At 40.3% G+C, this 19,947-nt stretch overlaps 1 protein-coding gene across 1 annotated transcript in view; it reads right to left on the bottom strand.

Moving 5' to 3' along the window:
• LOC149455145 (pancreatic alpha-amylase-like) overlaps window positions 1-19,947 on the bottom strand; it is a 49,133-nt gene that overhangs the window by 5,306 nt on the left and 23,880 nt on the right. Inside the window, exons 7-9 of the mRNA XM_089686606.1 lie at window positions 16,352-16,451; window positions 14,839-14,960; window positions 5,819-5,944 (exon numbers count right to left, since the gene is read on the bottom strand). Coding sequence (XP_089542732.1) covers window positions 5,819-5,944; window positions 14,839-14,960; window positions 16,352-16,451 — 348 coding nt within the window. The remainder of the gene's footprint in view (window positions 1-5,818; window positions 5,945-14,838; window positions 14,961-16,351; window positions 16,452-19,947) is intronic.

Raw genomic sequence — 19,947 nt, 5'->3', positions numbered from 1 at the left:
CGGCGCAAATCTCAGGAATATTTTCAGCTAAACTCAGGTTCTGTCTCTTCTTTGGTGACGTTATGGGAAGCTTACAAGGCTGTTCTTAGGGGACATATTATCCAGATAGCTTCAAGACAAAAGAAGGATAGGCAGCCTAAACAGTGTCAGTTGGAATCAAAGTTAGCTTCCGCATTGGCTCAATTTAAACAGTTACCTACCCCGTCGAACCGTAGACTGTTAGATCAGGCTCGCTTAGAAATGGATCTTTGTTTAACCAATGAGGCTGAACGCTCCTTACGCTGGACACGCCAGAAGTGGTATAGTAAAGCAAACAAACCAGACTCCATGTTGGCTCGTAGATTACGTTCTTTTACACATCACCCCAAACTGATTTCTTTACGCATTCGTCACAATACTCTACGCTAATCCTGTAGCGGTTTTGGAGGAGTTCCGGTATCGACTTGCCAAACTTTATACTGAGCCCACACGGGCTGATCCTCAGTAAATTTCTGACTTTTTATCTCGTTTGTGCCTGCCTACCTTGACTCCAGCTCATAAGGACTTGATGGACCGTGATATCCAAATATCAGAGGTTTTGCAATGCATAGCAGACCTGAAGACGGGTAAACGCCCAGGTCCAGATGGATACACGGCACTATACTACAAGAAATTAGCTGACGTGCTTGCCTCTCACCTTGCCGCCATGTTTAACATGGTGAAGGGAGGTTCAAACTTTTCCCAGGATTCTTTGACTACTAATGTATTAATGATCCCTAAACCGGATCGAGATCATTCTTCCTGGGTAAATTATAGGCCTATCTCTCTTATCAACATTGATATGAAGATCCTTACCAAAATTTTGGCCACTCGACTGAATTCCTTCCTTTCTCGTCTGATGAAAAGGGACCAGGTGGGATTTGTCCCCCACAGACAGGCTGGAGATACCATCAGATGCATTTTACAATTACAACATTTAGCTCATACTCGCAAGATTGATATGATGCTCCTAGCTTTAGATATCAACAAGGCCTTCGACACTTTATCCTGGCCTTATCTTTTAGCAGTCCTTAACCGCTTTGGCCCCTCATTCTTACGATGGATCTCTTCGCTATATACATCCCCTCAAGCAAAACTTAAATACTATGGCTTTGAGTCCTCTACCTTCTCGATTGCCAGGGGTACTAGACAAGGTTGTCCGCTTTCCCCCATACTTTTTATTCTAGCCTTGGAATTGTTGGCAGAGGCCATTCGCATGCATCCTGATATTAAGGGAATTGATGTAGCCGGCTCCCAACATAAGTTGTCTATGTTCGCAGATGATATATTGTTGTCAATTACGAATCCAGGGGTTACTTTGCCAAATTTACTGGCGGTTCTGGATTCCTTTGCAATTCTTTCGGGTCTTTATGTCAATCCTGCCAAATCAAAAGCTACGTCAATTTCTCTCTCCTCATCACTTTTGGCTACTTTGAAACATTTGTTCCCTTTTCAATGGCTCTCGGCCCTACCATATCTAGGAATTAAGCTCACCCCGACATATGACGGACTATACCGGGCTAATTTCCCCACTGTCTTCCAAGAGCTGACCGAGATGTTGTCCTCCTGGTCTCATTACCCGCTTTCATGGTTCGGTAGAATCAATGCGATCCGTATGACCTATCTCCCTAAATTATTGTATTTATTTTGCATTTTACCAGTTTCTGTTCCTTCGCATATATTGTGTATCCATCAGCGAAAACTTTGGTCCTTTATTTGGAGTTCTTCTCGACCCAGAATTAGTAAACATATTTTATTTGGTCGAAGGAGTGAGGGGGAACTATTTGTCCCAAATCTCCAGTCTTATTACCTGGCTGCTAATATTGCCCCCTTAGCTCATATTCATGCATCTCACCATTTCCCTTTGTGGGCTACTGTGGATGTGTTAGACTCCCATCCGATACCACTCTCCTCCTTACCGTGGCTTCCTTTTTCTCATCGTCCATCAACCCTTAGCCCAATGCTGATGCTCTCGTTTCGCCTTTGGGATTCCATTTAATACTCCGCTGGCCTTATCTCTGCCCATCTACCATTGTTACGTCTGTTACATAACCCATTATTCCCTCCAGGCAAGGACAATCCTAGGCAATTTGCTTGGTGGCAAACACATGGTTATTATGATGTACATTTGTTACCATCTCCTACTCAAATACTTACCTTTGAAACTTTGCCTATAACATCCCTTTGCGAGAACACTTTGGTTACCTTCAACTCAATCACTTTATTAATACACTAATACGGACGCACTCGGGACCTTACTGTCTGTCCAACTTTGAAAGCCAGTGCAGACATAGACCCCATGCTCCGGGTCTGATCTCTTTGGTTTACGCTCCCATTATTTCTTATAGAACTCCTCTGGTCCGTTCATATCATCTATGTTGGCAGTTTGAACTTGGGGGGACTTTGGATCAACAGGATTGGCGGACCATGACCCAAGCAGTATCTAAATGTTCTAGGAATGTTATCATTCTTGAAAATGCCTACAAAATTCTTTATCGATGGTATTTTACACCTGCTCGTCTTGCTGGTTTTAATCCTACATACTCTCCGGCCTGTTTTCAGGGGTGCCAACAATTCGGTACTATGGTTCACATCTGGTGGACTTGCCCTAAAGTTAGCAGATTGTGGATTAGGGTTTATGCCCTTCTCCGCACTATGCTTCACGCAGACATTAAGAATAACCAATATGAAGCACTCCTATTTAAACCATTGGAGGGCCTTCTCCGCTCTAAACGGCAGCTGGCATCACATTTATTTATGGCTACTAAATTGACAATCGCGAGGGCTTGGAATACTCCCCTCCCTAGCTTCGAGGCTGTCAAAAACCGGATGAATTTCATAATGGTTATTGAAAAACTGACGGCTATTCTGCTGGATACCCATACAATATTCCTGCAGATATGGCGTCCCTGGCTGGATACAGCCCAGCCTTCGAGATTTGACCAGTCCCTTCTGTTGATATGAGGATTGATTCTGTTGCAGCTGCCCTGGAGCCCTTTTGTGATTGTTTTTTTTTTTGTTGTCTTCATCTTCTCATTGAGTGTCTCTCTATTCTTCTGTCCAATCCGTCCTTATGCTACTCTGAGTGCTACATCTGCAATACTACCTAGGCAATCTGGACTCCATTGAGAGCCCAATGTCTGGAATATATATTAACCTCTGGAGAGGCCTTACCTTATGCCTTCCCTGTCTTCTATGTGCTGATATAGCATTGTCATTGACCTCCAAATGTTTGCTCACTATTTCCCCCTCATTCCCTCCTTTCCCCCCCCCCCTTCCCTGTTTTCTCTTCCATGGCACTTGAATATTCAGTTTATCCTTATGCTTCTACCAGTATATGTTCTGAAATATTTCTCAAATGCCCGGTATGTCTCATACTTGTTGGTCAATGTATATGTTTCATGAGTGCTTGTTTATCTCTGCTTATTCTACAATAAAATCCTTTGTAAAAGAAAGTTTAAAAAAAAAAACGCTAATTTTGAAAAAAAAACCAAAAAAACTTTTTTTCACTTTAAGTTTATTGGATATGTTTTATAACCAAAAGTTGGTCGTAAATTTAGGCTAAAAATGTATTCTGCTACATGTCTTTGGTAAAAAAAAATCTCAGTACATGTATATTAATTGGTTTGTGTGAAAGTCTTTGACTGCCTATCACATTACTTGAGGTGCTAAAATGCCAGGGCAGTACAACTCCCCCCCCCCCCCAAATGTCCCTTTGGAAAGTAGGCACCCCAAGGATTTTGCAGAGAGGCATGTTGAGTCCATGGAACATTTTATCTTTTGCCACAAATTTTTTTGATCACTTTTTTTTAAAACATTATATATTTCTCATGCATGTCATGCGTATATGTTGAATAACACCCCAAAACACATTCTTCATGCATGTCATGCGTATATGTTGAACACCCCAAAACACATTCTTCATGCATGTCATGCGTATATGTTGAATAACACCCCAAAACACATTCTACTTCTTCCGAGTATGGGGATACCACGTGAGACTTTTTGGCAGCCTAGCTACATACAAACCCCCAAAAACCAATGACTACCTCCAGACTTTCAAAGGGCATATTTCCTCATATCACTTCCCCACTACCTATCACAGTTTTGGAGGCTCTAAAATGCCAGGATAGTACAAACACCCCCCCCCCCCCAAATGACCCCTTTTTGGAAAGTAGACACCAAGGAATTTGATAAGAGGCATGGGGAGTATTTTACATATATTTGTCACAGGGTTTAAAAAGAAAAAAAAAAAAACAGACACACTTTTGGTTTTCTTTTTTCCTTTTTCCAAAACGTGACAACAAATAAGATATGCAAAACACTCACCATGCCTCTTAGCAAATACCTTTGAGTTTCTATTTTCCAAAAAGGGGTAATTTGGAGGGGTTGCTTCTACTATCCTCGCATTTCAGGGCCAACATTACAAGCTTATGCCACACATCACCCACTCTTGAAGACCAAGCCTTTGACACTTTGGGGGTTCAAAGTAATTTTCTAGCAAAAAAGGTTATATTCATGTAAGGAAACATTATATATATGTTTTTAAAGAAGAGGCCCTAGAGAATAAAATGGTGGGTGTTGAAATTTATGTCACCGTATTTGTGCAGAAATTTTTCAAATGAAAATCTGAGAAAAATACACTTTTTAGAATTTTAATGCACAAAAACACAATATATTGCCCAATTGTTTGGTATCTATTTACTCAACATAACATCATCTTTAATATTTTATCCAACATGACATGCTTTAAAATTACACATGCCCGTGCAATGACAACAAAGTACAGACATATTTTTTATCAACAGGCGACGATACAATACAAGCCACCAATTTATATTTACACTAGATTTCTACATACCGGAACAGGGTCAACGCTTGTGCACAGGTGCACGTGCGAGCAGGGAGGCAAAGGTGCTTTTTTTCTTATTTTGATTTTCTGTAATCATTTTTACACTGTCCCTTTCACTTTTAATGCTATCACATGGAATGCAAATACCCCCTATATCTTCAATGGGCATTGTCTTTTTTTTTTTTTTTTTTAAATCTGGGGTCTATCGGAGACTCTAGATATGTCCTCTGCCCCTACATTATCTAATATCACCAATATCAGTGTGATCAGATGCCTTCCCAATTTACAAATGGCGCTGTTTATATCCTGCCAAACTGAAGTGATGAAATGCTTGTAGCTATAAAGAGGACTGGAGCCATTCTGGACTCTGATCAGCTCTGGTCAGCCAGCGGAACTGCCAGCTGCATTCTCAGATCCCCCCCAAAAAAACTTGGAAGGCAGCGGGGGATGTGCAATTCAGCAGCTAATTGGCCACTAGGATTGCTTTTACATGAAAGCTGACCGCCAACTGAAAAAAACAAAAAAAAACAAAAACACACTACCAGAATGGTGCCTGTAGCTGCAGGCATCATCCCCGTATAACCACTCAAAGTCCAACGATGTACCAGTACATTGCTGGTCCATGTTGGCCATATATGTAGCAGCAGAGAACACAGGCATACGTCGAATTAGCTCTGTGGATCAACATGACCGCAATTCATTCTTTTCTGTAATGCCCATGTTGAGGTTTCCATGCGAATTGTCTGAAAAGAGCTAAATTTGAGTGGCTGGCCATGTATTGTGTTTATTACATATATTACAGAAGCAAGAAAGCCCTGCAGCTCATCTCCCTTAGAGTCCTTGACTTTTATACAAGAGACCAGTATCACTAAATACATAAACACTGTAATGCAAGTACATTTGTTTAAAAAATGCATTAAAAAGGGTTGGGAGGACAAATTTACTTACCAATCATCATTGTTGAATACAATAAATCCAGCTCTACCACGTCCAAAAGCAACTTGATTTTGTCCATTATCCCACCAGTTAATAAGAGCTTGACCATTAACTACATTACGAAAGATGACCATGTTCCTACAGAAAAAGATTTGGTAAAAGTTACTGCCAGGTTTTCCCATCCAATGCCTTTCTATGTTTAACACTCCTAAGCTGTAGCGGACATTAAGGTCATTTCGGTGCCAACTCTTAACTTCTGTTTTCTCATTTTCATTTTTTCTGTTTCCAATCAGCACATTAGTTTTTATTTCTGACAACATTGAGATTGTAAAGTAAAAAATTCACTCAGTTTAGTGATTATGAATTGTCCTCAAGTATGTTAAAGTGCTTTGGTATCCCATCTGAGCCAGGAATAAAAAGAAAACGGTTTTCAATAAACCCTCTTCACACACTAAAATACATGTACAAGCTGGCCGACTGACATACAGAAAGAAGCCTATTTATAAAAAAAAAATGAGTTGAATTTGGCAAACATCCGCACAGCCTCAAAAAAATAAATGCTGAATTTATTCTAATATCCTCACAAAAAATGCTGAATTTATTCTAAATATTTTCCAAGATGGTCAGTGCCATCTAGTGGCCCTAATGCAATATTTTTTGCCCGATTGAGGAATTTCGCCTCATTATAAACATTAGATGGCACTGTCGAAAGTACAAAATGTTTGTAACATTTGTACAATTTTTTTTTATAAATAGACTTTATATTGTACTTTAGAGGACTTATTGTGCCAGTGTGAGATAAACTGCAACATAACTATAAAATTTAGGTTCTGAAGATGTATGTAATTTTCTTACATACACACGCACCAGTTTTAGTTCTATTGCATAGCATGGCAAATACATACATCATTTTGATAACATCAGTACAGAAAAAAAAAATCTGAGGCCCCAAATATGTCTGATGTTCTGAATGACAACTGACATTGCAAAGTGAGCATTTAAGTAGTTGTAAAGAAAATATTTACCTGAATGCATTCCTTGCATAAAATAAAAAAAAAATAATTAATTAAAAAAACGTTTAGGCAATAGTATCCTGCCTCACCCCCTACATATCTGAGCACTCACTCCTCCAGAGCTGTGCTCCTCTGCAGTGGTTCTCTCCCTTCACGTCCTGGTTTCACAGGCTTTACTGAGGCAGTGGAAGCCATTGGCTCCTGTTACTCTCAAACACATGCTATGCGGAGGGAAGTCAAGCCATGCTGTCTGTCTATAGACGCAGGAAAGAAGGAAGAATGAAGGTGAACTTTCACATTTTGCCTTACAGCCATCAGATTATGCATTTATGGGCCAGATTTAGCGCACTGGTATTGCATATAGAATTCAAAAAGTGGTATATTAAGACTTACCACATGAATGCTTGAATAATGAAAAAGGAAACATTTTATTCATTATTGTCTGGAACTTTTAAACAAGTTTCATAGCATTTCTTATCCCTCAGGATTTTGAATGCCCGATTCAGCAGTTCATATTGGTTTAGCTTCAGTTCTGCTACAATGAGGTAGATAGCTGATTATAAAACAGTCTACCAATGTTTCCATTGTGAGCAGTACATCATTCTCCATATAAAGTGTTATAACTAATAAGTTATGTAGTCAGCACCATGGAGTTCTCAGCACTTTGAAAACCACACATTGACCAGGATGACTTTACTGTAGTAATTTACATTACTTTTCCAAAAGCTGGAGGGCAGGCCTTGCTCTCAATCTATTGATGTCCTTGATCTATGATATACATCCTTAATGTTGTTTGATAAAAGTAAAGCTCAGGTTTATTCCTATTTTTGACTTCCAAATATGCACAGATACTGTACACATTGTAACTTAACTAGTCTTCAGAATCATCAGCATTATTTATTTAATTAAGTCAGTGCTCATTTTGAAGGCTACACTTTTGTGGCATTTAGCAACTGTCAAGCTTCACATTTTAAACACTTTTCCTCTGTTTCTGCTGTCAGTCCTTGGCATATGCTGTAATCTTTTAAATGGTTTCACATAGCACTATGTATATAATTGTTGTTGTTTATGTTTTATATACGTTTCAGTATGCTGCCCTTCCTGCTGAAAACACGGAGTTGCATGATGTAGCAGCATCATACTATTTGGTGCATATGATTTCTTGTGCATTTTCCAATGTGTGGAGGCACCATTTACAATTACTGGCACCCCTGTGTGTCTGCTAAAGAGCAGGGTGTTTTGCCTGCAGGTCAGGAATGTGTGCGATTTTGCATTCCTGACCTGGATAGGTGTGAGCCTAGGCTAAGTCTGAGACTCCTGATTCAAAGAACGAGCCTCGCTAATCTTGTGCATTCTGGAATGCCAGCTTTGTCTCTAACAAGCTCACCTTTGTCCATGACCTCTATTTCCAACTCCTTTAACATACTTCCTGTTACTGAAACCTGACTTCAGGAAACTGACTATGCCTCTTCAACTGCCCTTTCCCACAGTGGCCTCCACTGGACTCACCACAACTCAGTGAACAGAAGAGGAAATGCCTTCTATCCCCACAATACACAAAGCTTTTTTTCCTCCCATACCTCCTTTTCTATCGCTTTCCTCTTAATGCTTACTGTATTCGTTTTTTCCAGTTTCTAGGGATCACTATGATTTATCAGCCTCTGGGGCTTGTGTCATGTTTCCTTTATGGCTTCTCTGCCTGTCTACCCACGTTTAACACTTTCCTCCTTTGATCCAGTTACCACAGAGTAGGTTGCTGTATTTGCCTGATGCCCACCTAACCACCTGTCCCCTACTACTTTGCACAATTCCTGACTTTTTTCTGTAGTCTCCAACTCACATTTTAATATTTCCCTCCCTACTGACATCTTCCCCACCACTCTCAAACATGAACTAGTCACCCACATACTAAATACTGAAACTCTCGTCTGAACAATATGAGAACCATCTCCTTGCTCCTATTTTAAACACCACTTCACTGTTATCAAGCTTCTTGAGCCCTCCCAATCTGGCTTTCACTCTCAACATTCCCCAGGAATCTGTCTTCCCAAAGCTCACAAAAGACATGCTAACTGCTAAAACCACTGGCCACTACTCCATATGCAGACTTACACAACCTTTCTGCTGCCTTTGATATAGTCCATCCCTCTTTGCACTCCTTCAGCCTCCAAGACTCATCTCAGAGCAATTTCAGAGTTACCTAAACTCAGTTTTCTCTTCCACTTTTTTCCGTAAGGGTTCCCAAGGCTCTGTCCTTGGGCCCCTTCCATTCACAGTCTAAACCTCCTCCCAACCTTCTCACAATTTCCATGCTGATGACACCCAAATCTATCTCTCCACTCCACAGCTCACATTTTGCATCATCAGCCCCATCTCAAAATGTTATTCATTACCATCTTATTCACTCCTCCCAAGATCTCCTGCCCTGTAGCCCCTTGTCACTTCATCGCATGCTTATCTCAAGGATATCTCCAGAGCCTCCCCCTTTCTATAGAGCTCCCTACTGCAATCCATCTCAGCAGTCAACTTCTCTGTGGGGAAGCGTATCCCACCTCTACTAAGCAACTGAAATATTGCTTGCACCATTAACTCATCCCCCCACAGTAATTAGCTTTTACATCATTTGCTTCTCCCGTTAGATTGAAGGCTCTCGGAAGCATGGCCATTTGAACCCTACTGTATTGGAGTGGACTGTACAGTATTCCTAAAATGCTGTGCAAACTTTTGTAGCTATATACAGTGGGGCAAAAAAGTATTTAGTCAGCCACCAATTGTGCAAGTTCTCCCACTTAAAAAGATGAGAGAGTCCTGTAATTGGCATCGTAGGTAGACCTCAACTATGAGAGACAAAATGAGAAAAAAAAATCCAGACAATCGCATTGGCTGATTTGGAAAGATTTTATTTGCAAATTATGGTGGAAAATAAGTATTTGGTCACCTACAAACAAGCAAGATTTTTGGCTCTCACAGACCTGTACCTTATTCTTTAAGAGGCTCCTCTGTCCTGCACTCATTACCTGTATCTGACTGACTAAATACTTTTTTGCCCCACTGTATCTGTGTGATTGGATTAAGTCCCAGATTCTGGACAAAAACACAACAAATGCTAAAAAGATGGAAAAAGAAAAAAAAAAGCCTACTTGAGATTTATTCTTATACAAAGTCTGCTTTAATACAAAGCCTAAAAAGGAAGGATGCCATGGTAAAATTAAAACATGCTAAACAGATGTGTGCCTATTTTAGCGAGACAAAATATCTACAACATTATATTATATGCACAAATATATCCACCAGAACTCCTTCTCAACATAACTCTTCTATAGCCGTTTCAACTGTTTCTCTAGCAGTATCTATTTAAACCCCATGAGGTAAGGTGTGTCACCTCTCAACCCTGGGGTGCAGGGGAGATATACTTGCTTACATGTGTCATGATCGCACGGTTGCCGCCACCAACATGCGACAATCGCACAACCGCGACTAACAGTAATACGTTACGCCCGCGGCGTCAGACCCCAGACCTTCTCACCAAACTCGTGACCAAAGGACCGGCCGATCTAAAACCGCAGTGTGACGCGCGTAATAAGGCCACACCCAGCTGCACCCTGCACAGCGATTGTCCAGCTAATGGGCTACAATCGGTGCCTGCAGCCTGAATGCGCTGGTTACTGGGTCGGGTTAATTACGCAACCAACCCTCTACTGCCACCACCACTTTTGTCGGAGACTGGGAAGCTCCCGTTATCAAATATACACTATAATGATTGAAAAGTCGCCTGTCCAATACGGTCACCGCAGGCCGATTGGGCAGAGGAGTAAACAAACACAGTAGCATCTCTTCAAAGGCAGGAATTCATGAATTGCAAGTAAGCACTTAGAAATAGTTTGACTCTTTTAGTAATAAATCTTTCTTTCTGAAAGTGTTAAACAGGTGCAATAAAATATTTACAAAGAAAATGTAACTATATATATATATGCATATAAAAAAGGTACAGCAAAGAGATAATAGGAAGGAAATTAAAGAGTTCAGTTACTTGCCACTATGCCATGGTTTGTAAGCAGATCCAAGTGCAGAGCAGGAAGGGTCTTTGATCTCCTCTGTTACGATGTTAAACTCAGGAGATGTGTGTGTTCAACATCCAGGCCTGCTAGCCTGTCTTTTTTTTAAAAATCCCCCTGCCAGGGGGAGTGGCTCTTAATCTGCCCAATACAATATTTTGGGCAGGAGGTCAGTGCACTCTCAATTAAAACTAACAGCTTCATACTCCATGATATGAAACATAGGTGACAGCTGACCTGAGGAATGTTCAATTAACTGCTGGTCAGTTTTATGAGGTTCCAACTTCTTTCAAGTCCAGGGAGAAGCTGTCTTCAAGTCTTTCAAGTCCAGGGAGAATCTGTTTTTATGATGGGTGAGCCTACACAAGTTTCTCAGGTCAGTGCTTTTAAGTGAGAAAGGTTACACTTCCGCAGACGGCCTGGCACCAGACTGAGGATGCCTTAACTTGGGTTGACCCCCTACCATTCACTCAGGAGATAACGTTTGCCTATCAGGAAGGGAGGGGGTAGGGAATGAGGGCTAAGAAATACTTCCAATAAAAAGAAAAGGAAAAGGGGAACTCTGCGTCCAACTCTGATGAGCAAGTTTGGTACAACATGTATTCCCACAAAGATAGTATATAGAATACTCAGTAGTGAATAGTATGCACAGTTCACAGGAAGTATTTACCTTCATACATCCATTATCCTCAATGAAACCATAAATGTTGCAAGTGTTAAGCTATCAATATAGACCCCGAAAACATCAAATAGTTACATTCTGAATTTGAGAGGCTGCACATGTATCTCCCCTGTGTGCACTCTTGTCAAGTCAGCATGAACTCAGACACAGTGGGTTTGATTTATTCAAGAGGAATAGGCTATTCACTTCACAAAAGAACTTGCACTTTTCAAATTTTCCCCAGAGCTTAGTGAATGAGGTAAAGTTCTGATGACTTCCATCATCCAATCATGTGCAAGTGATTGAATATGCTTTGCAAAGTGAAATTTCTCAACATTCAGCAAGCTCTCTTCACTTTGCAAGGAAAGTTGCATTTTGCTAAGAAAACAGTCCATTTGCCTTCAGTAAATCAACTCCAGTGCCTTGATAAGTATGGTATCCTTAAAGTGTCTTTAACCTATTATGGTAGTATAGGTAATATTTTCACAGTGGACATCAATGTGTAAGACTTCTTGTTGGTATAATACTTTAAGCACATCACAACTGTGCTATAGCCGAATGACGGCTACAGCGCAGTTGTCCAGTTCTGGGAGAGCGTCATATGACATCCTCCCAGAACATACCCTCCCATGTGCCCCCATCGCTCTCCATGATCGCTGTGTCCTACGGAAACAGCTGATCACATGAGATAAAAGGCCAATCACAGCGGCCTTTTACCATGTGATCAGCTGTGTCCAATGACACAGGAGATCATGAGTAGGTACAGTTGATGGTTATCGGCGGCACTTTTCCTCACACTGTCACAGCACGAGGAAAGTATTGCCAATAACCAGCAAATCTCACAGAGCAGATTGGCACTGATCATCAGGGCACTGTAGGCCCAATAGTGCTGCCCAGCAGTGCCCATCATTGATGCACATCAGTGCCAGCTCATCAACACATAACAGTGAAGGAGAAAAATTTACCAGTTTAAAAAAAAAAAAAAAAAAAAAAAAGCGTTTCTATTCTAAAATTTTGCAAATTTTTTTGTTTATAGTGCAAAAAATAAAAACACTCAGTGGCAATTAAATACCACATAAAGAAAGCCATTTGTGTGAAAAACAAATGATAAAAATTTCATATGGGTACAGTGTTGCATGACTGCGCAATTGTCATTAAAAGTGGGAGTGCCAAAAGCTGAAAATTGACCTGGGCCTGAAGGGGGTAAAAGTGCCCGGTAAGCAAGTGGTTAAATGTAGATTTATTAAAAAAAAAAAAAAAATGTATGGTTGCATGATATCCACTGCTTCACATCCATACATACTGTAATTGTTTACTGTGAAGGCAGATATTAAAATGTTCACTTGTGACAATACTTCCAATTATATAAGAAGCAGTTCAAATGAAACAGGATCTATAGGCTTAACATACCCTCACAGTGCTTATTTAATACATACTAAAGTTCAAGATCCCGGATTTAAGTGTGATGAGTTAAAGCATACAGTTCTATGGAATGATTTCCCAGGTAATATATCTCGATTGTCTCAATGGTGACTTATGGCAGTTGTCTCATCGTCATTCCATCATGTCCAGGCCTGTACACCTGACCAGTTTAGAGGATCTCTTCCAGCTGACTCAGAGACCTTACACCTCTGATAAAGCTGGGAGATGCCAGTGAAAATAGCCAGGCATATGAGCATAGACATGATTGGTGCCAATAAGACTCCTACCAAGATTAAAAATTAGGGCTATAGAGATATAATTGGAATATTATTCTATGGAACTGTGAAGTTTAACTTATGCACACTTGGATCTATAATAGAACTTTCCTATAAGGATTTTTCCTCCATTAGGGTATTGATTTATATAAGCATTGTGGATCACCTGGTACATCTACAGTGCCTTGAAAAAAATATTCATACCCCTTGAAATTTACAACATTTTGTCATGTTACAATCAAAAACATAAATGTATTTTATGTAATGGCCCAGTCAAAGTCCAGACCTAAATCCAATTGAGTATCTGTGGAAAGACTTGAAAATTGTTGTTCACAGATGCTCTCCATCCTATCTGACAGAGCTTGAGCCATTTTGTAAAGAAGAATGGACAAAAATTTCACTCTAGATGTGCAAAGCTGGTAGAGACATTTCCAAAAAGACTTGCAGCGAAAAGGTGGTTGTACAAAGTATTGACTCAGGGGGGATGAATACAAATGCACGCCACACTTTTCAGATATTTGCAAACATTTTTGAAAACCATTTATCATTTTCCTTCCACTTCACAATGTGCCACTTTGTGTTGGTCTATCACATATAATCCCTAGAAAATACATTTACGTTTTTGATTGTAACATGACAAAATGTGGAAAATAGGGGTATGAATACTTTTTCAAGGCACTGTATAAAGATCCGGTTTCATTCAAACTTTCATGTCATTTGAAATAGAGTCACAGGTGAGCAGTTTAAAATCTGCCTCCACAAAAAAATTACAATAGGTATTGATGTGAAGCAGAGGACACTATGCCCTTAAAACATATCTGTTGTCCACTGAGCAACAATATCTTAATATATAAAGTGGGTATAGAAAAGAATCATCCCCTTTCAAATAATCACATTTTGTTGCTTTGCAGCCTCATCTGACCATGATCGACACAGGATAGAAGGTAAAATAGATAAGGCAAAATACCATCAAATTCTTGAGGAAAATCTGCTGCCCTCTGCCAGAAAGTTGTCAATGGGAAGAAGGTTTGATTTGGGTCATTGACATGTTGAAAGGTAAAGAGAAAAATGACCACATAGTAGTTGGAGAAAAAAGGTGAATGTCCCCATTGAAAATCTATGGAATGATTTGAAGACTGCATTCCACAAATGGTCACCATCAAACTTTAAATGAACTTGAGCAGTTCTGCAAAGAAGAGTGGGCAAAGATTGCAAAATCTAGATGTTCACACTTAGTAGAGACCTATCCCAATAGACTAAAGGCTGTAATTAATACAAAAAGGTGGTTCAACTAAACATTGACACAAGGGGTGATCTCTTTTCCAACTCAGTGATTCTGTTTTTGATTTTTAATTTTTTTTTTTCTGACATGTTGGTGTTCGATATCTTTCACTTGGATGCTACAGCTGGATATAAAAAAACAAAAAAACAAAAAACAAAACCCACAAACACTGTCTGTCCATCTTCATTTCAGGCTGCAAAGCAAGAACATGTGATTTTAAAAAGGGGGTGATTCTTTTCTACACCCACTGTAAATCTTGTATAACAACAATAACTTTCCATTCTAAAGGGTTGTGCATATGTGAATGCACATGTGACAACTTACTTTATCTGACGCCACCTGTGTTCACAAACCCAGTTATTGCCACAAGTTGTATCTTCATTAATTGTGACAGCCATGATTGACCCATTATTGTAGCTTGGTGGTCCAACCCAATCATTAATGTCCTGCAGATAAACAGCATCATTGTGGTTTATTCATCTTACTTATGGACTCCATTTTAAAACTATTTCAAAAGAGATAAAAACACAACTGTTCTGATGGCAGCCAGCTGTATTTCACTTTCATTTCACTGGGAGATAGAAAGATAAAATAAAAACGTTTTGATTAATCAGCACATTTCAGTCTGTCATTACAGCTTCACATTAACTGCTTTCTTGTCGCCCTATAGCAGAAATACTGCTACAGGGCGGCAGGGGTGCGCAGAACCACACATACATACATACACACACGTGCTTTTGCATTTCCGGGTAGCCAAGCCAGGCACGTGCCCTATGCGCATCGCCATTTGCGGCCTCGGCTGTCAATCGCCGGGTCCCGGCACCCGGTGATTGCCGAGTATTACCGATGCGGGAGAGAACTGTATGTAAACAATACAGTTCTCTCCCCTGTCAGCTCCAGCACACTGCTTTGTATGGATCTACATAGCAGAGACATACAAAGCAGTGTGCTTACAGTGGAAAGCACAGACACAGCCTCATAGTAAAAACACACGGCACACAGTTAACCCTTTGATCGCCCCAGATGGTAACCCCTTCCTGCCCAGTGCCATTAGTACAGTGTCAGTGCTTTTTATTAGCACTGATCACTGTATTGGTGTCCCTGGGGCATGTCAGAATGCCCGCTACAAGATGCTGATCACCTACATTACTAGTAAAAAATAAAATTCCAGAATACATACACCGCCATTTGTAAACACTACAACTTTTACGTAAACCAATTTACTCGTATTGGGATTTTTTTTTAGCAAAGACTTGTAGCAGAATACATTTTGCCCTAAATTTATGACATAATTTGATTTTTTTTTATATTGGACATGTTTAATAGCAAAGTCAAAAATATTTTTTTCCTCCAAATTGTCGGTGTTTTGTTTATAGCGCAATAAAAAAAAATAAAACAAAAACCATACCACGCACAGGCAATTACCACCAATAGAAAGCGATTTGTGGGGAAAAAAAGGATGTCAATTTAATTTGGGTGCAGCATTGCATGAGTGCACAATTGTCAGTTAAAAATAAACCAGCACCATAATGCAAAAAAATGGCCTGGTCAGGAAGTGGGGGTGGGAATAAATCCTCGAGGGCAAGTGGTTAATAAAGCACAAAACAAAAACACAAACTAGCTTCTAGTCAAATGCAGAAAAATGGCTCTGTACAGCCTAAGGAATAAAGCTTGAGAGAGGCTCAAATTTAAGCAAATAGCAATCTAAAATGTCCACAAGGAATATTTATGAAAAATATGTAATGAATAAAAACACAGATTTTTTGCTGTTCAGTAGCAGTTGGAGGAAGGGGGAACCGAATTTGAGATATGGCTAATCAAATTATAAAAAGCTTACCTTTCCATTGTCAAAGTTCCTTGGCCAGCGAAAGCTTGACATGATTCGCGTAAATCCATAAGGATGTGCCAGCATGAACCCAGTTGCCATTTTGTATAAGCTGATTTCCAAGGGGGGGGACAAAATAAAATACTGAGTTTTTGTATCTAACTAAAGTAAGGCATTTATCAAGATATAGTCACTTCAGTTTTGTAGTTCAAAAGCTATGTTTCTAACCATGCATTAGGAACAGTTACCTTTTGATGTCATGACAGACATAATCATAATAAGACAAGGGATCATCATAACTGATTCCTTGGGGCAGTATTAAGATTCTTGGTTGGATACATTTAGCCCCTTCATGTTACTCTAAAAAAAAAAATAAGCAAAAAGGGGGCAGCCCAAGGGGACAACAGATGGTTTAAAAAAACTTTTAAAACTCTTGCTGGAGCTGTAGAGTCACAGCATTGTTCATTTGTCTTACCCAAAATGTCTTCCTGCATCTATTCTAGGAGACAAATTGTTTCCAAGCAGCCTTTTGGCTTAGGGGGGTTGTTTGAACCTGTCTGTATGTTTCTGGTAGACTTTTTCAATAGATAAATTAGGAGGATCAACCACTGAGTTATAAATATTCAGACCTGAGCAAATCCCCAGAAAGGTGGCTTGGGAGATAAATATTTGGGAGGATGTTCAGAGTGTTCTTTTCCTGGGGCTGCTGCCCTGGGATGCAGCCTATGAACTGGAGAGCTGATGTTGGGCCTCGGCCTGTGCTTTAGGGAATCCAGACTGAAGGGTACTTTCTGGTGGGCATCATCTGTGAAAGATGACCTAAAGAGGGATCCTTTTATCATGGAAGAATGTTGCATGGAAGCTGGTCCCAGATTAGCTGGCCATTCCCTCTAAGACCAGGAAGGCAGTTGTAAGATTTTTCTGTTTAACGTTTGTCCCCCTGTTAATTTTTTTTTTTTTTACATTTGGGAGTATCCTGCACCCTTATTCTGCTACTGTTCAAGTTTCTGCAATAAATCCACAATAATAAATTTTCTCTAGACTGAGCCTACATTCATCAGTGTGCTTGCAGCTGTGTCTGGCAGCCTCTGTACTCTCTAAAGAGGAGTCTGGTCATTCTCAACAGCCCTTCTGTTAGTGAGAACTACATATACTGTAAAAATAAAGACGTGAAGGTAGAAAAAGACTGAGTGGTCCATTGAGTCTGCCCCTTTTGTGCACTTTTTTTTTTTGGGGGGGGTGACTTTTTTTTGTCTGAGTATAGATCTATGCTTGTCCCAAGCATGTTTGAAGTTATTTTCTGTTGACTGGCTCACTACCTCTGCTGGAAGTTTTCCAAACATTAACTATTCTTTAAATAAAATCGTACTTTCTGAGTTCAGTTTTTAACTTTGCTCCAGTTAGTTTAAGGTAATGTGCCAGTATTCTTGATTTTGTTTCATGTTGAAAATATTGCCCTCCTGAACCTTATTCACCCCCTTGATGTATTTAAAGGTTTCAGTTATGTCTCCCCTTTCCCTTCTTTCCTCCAGACTGTACATGTTAAGTTCCTGAGGTCGCTCTTGATATGTTTTAGCCCCCAGACCTTTCACCATTGTATATATGTAATAATGCATTGTAAAAAAGGAGCCGATCAGACAGACAGACAGACAGACACACACACACAGGGATGGGCATAGAACAAAGCTATATTAAATTTTGAAAATGGTTGGAATCTTTATAGATGATGATCCAAGGTGGCCACAACACATTAAACTAGGACAATGGAGATTGTTTGGACTACATTTTAGACTACTCCAAAATGGCTATTTCAATACTTGCTGCAGGCAGAGTGACATAGGGAGGGAAATACTCTAAGCAGGTGCTTCCAAAGGGTTAAAATTTTTCTTCAGTGCTAACTTATGTTCTGCAGCTATCTGGGTCCACTGAGCTATTTTCATAATAACTTCTACAATATAGATGTGTGCTGTGTGCTTGGGTTGACCTGCTGAGCTGGTGGTAACTAATCAGAAAGGGTTCATGTTTTTCCCTGCACTGTATAGCAAAGCCCTTGCAAGTCATACCAAATCTAAAGAGAGCTCTTCAGTATCCAAGGGAGAGCAGCTGGAAACACTGCCAAGATGTAGGCTGTTACTCTGGAAGTCTGTGCCCCCATGTGGGGGCCCAGTCGGGGTTTCTTATGCGGCTGGGAACTCTTAGCTATCAGTTATGGACTTCTTGCCTTTTGCAGAATACTGCAAAATCTGGGACCTTAAGGATTAAATTGCCTTCAAGAAATCTTGCCTTGAAAGGGTTGCTTGAATAAACTTGCCATTTTCATAAGGTTCAGTCACTTTACAGGACACTTCGAGAACTCTGTACAGGAATGTATGTGAAGATGCTGTGGAGGAACTGTTCCTGTATGCTGGTTGCACCATTTCAGTAAAGACTTTTGTTCCGTTTAATGCCTGGTCTGAAGTCTCAATAAAGGGGTGCATCCACACTGTGTATTAAAAGAACAGGGCTTACATGGAGGGGACTAGAGAGAGTTAGAGTAGGTGCAGTACATTTAGTCCATTATGTAGGATGATGTCTAGGTTTGGCTACATTGCCGTTGCTAGGGACAACTGTACCTGTATCTTTTGCTAAAGGCAGCCAACAAGCCAGGAATGGGTGAATGGCAAGGGTGATGGTTACTCTGGTATTGAAGGGGTGCCGTGCTTGACCCCTTCACTGGCAACCGGTTCCCCACATACTGGGCCTGACCTTGCGGTGCAGTGTACCTAGGGACCTGGCCTGTAGGTCTGAAGCCTGAAAGCAAGCATGTGGTCATAGCTAAAGTGTGTTTCCTGTATCCAGTAACAGCAGTCAGACATGTCACTAGGAGTGAGATGTCAGGAACTGCTGCATTGGAGCAGGACAGTACAGGCTCTGTGGTGCTGGTTCCTAAATGCTGCACACCTTGGAAGTGGTGCTCTCTAACAAGTAATTGAGTGTAGCATTTTTAGTATTAGCAATGTAACAAGCTTGGCCTCTGGTAAGTGTGCAAGTGCTGCTCGCTTCTAAGTTTGGGAGATCAGCCTTAATGTTGACGACATATGACTGCAGTTCCATGCCCACGTTTAGGTATTAGCGAGTGCAGTTTTACCGTGTCCCCACTAGGGTGCATTAAGCTCCACCCATAACTCTGCCCTGCAGGAAAAAAGGAGGATGGAACCTGTATTGGAGAACAGCAGCAGAAAAGGAGCACAGGGATGACCTACAGGATTTAAATTTGTTCCTGACTAGACCTTTGTCTGCACAGTGTCCAGTACAGATTTGGATTCCATTAATTTCGTAAGAGGAATGAAAAGAATTGGCTACAGTGCATGGGATGGTCTACACAAAAAAGAAATTTTTATCAGAGTTACTGTCTCACAGATCTCTAGAGCATCACTACTAGCATTAATAGAGGTCTGTCCACCTGATTTTCAGTTAGCACTCTTTATACTAACTTCTAAGCTGCCTTACTGAATGAATAAGACGGAAATATTAGCTACCTTGTAGAGTGAAATACAGACAACTTCAGAATAAAATTTTCTGGGCAGAAAAAGAAACTCTTGTGTGAAGTGTCTTAAAATAATAGTACA

This window comes from Staurois parvus, unplaced genomic scaffold (assembly GCF_062004578.1).
Source record: "Staurois parvus isolate SC_StPar_1 unplaced genomic scaffold, SC_StPar_1.0 ptg000402l, whole genome shotgun sequence".
NCBI lineage: Eukaryota > Metazoa > Chordata > Amphibia > Anura > Ranidae > Staurois > Staurois parvus.
The sequence above is the reverse complement of the archived record's forward strand: the minus strand, read 5'-3'. Positions and strand labels throughout refer to the sequence as shown.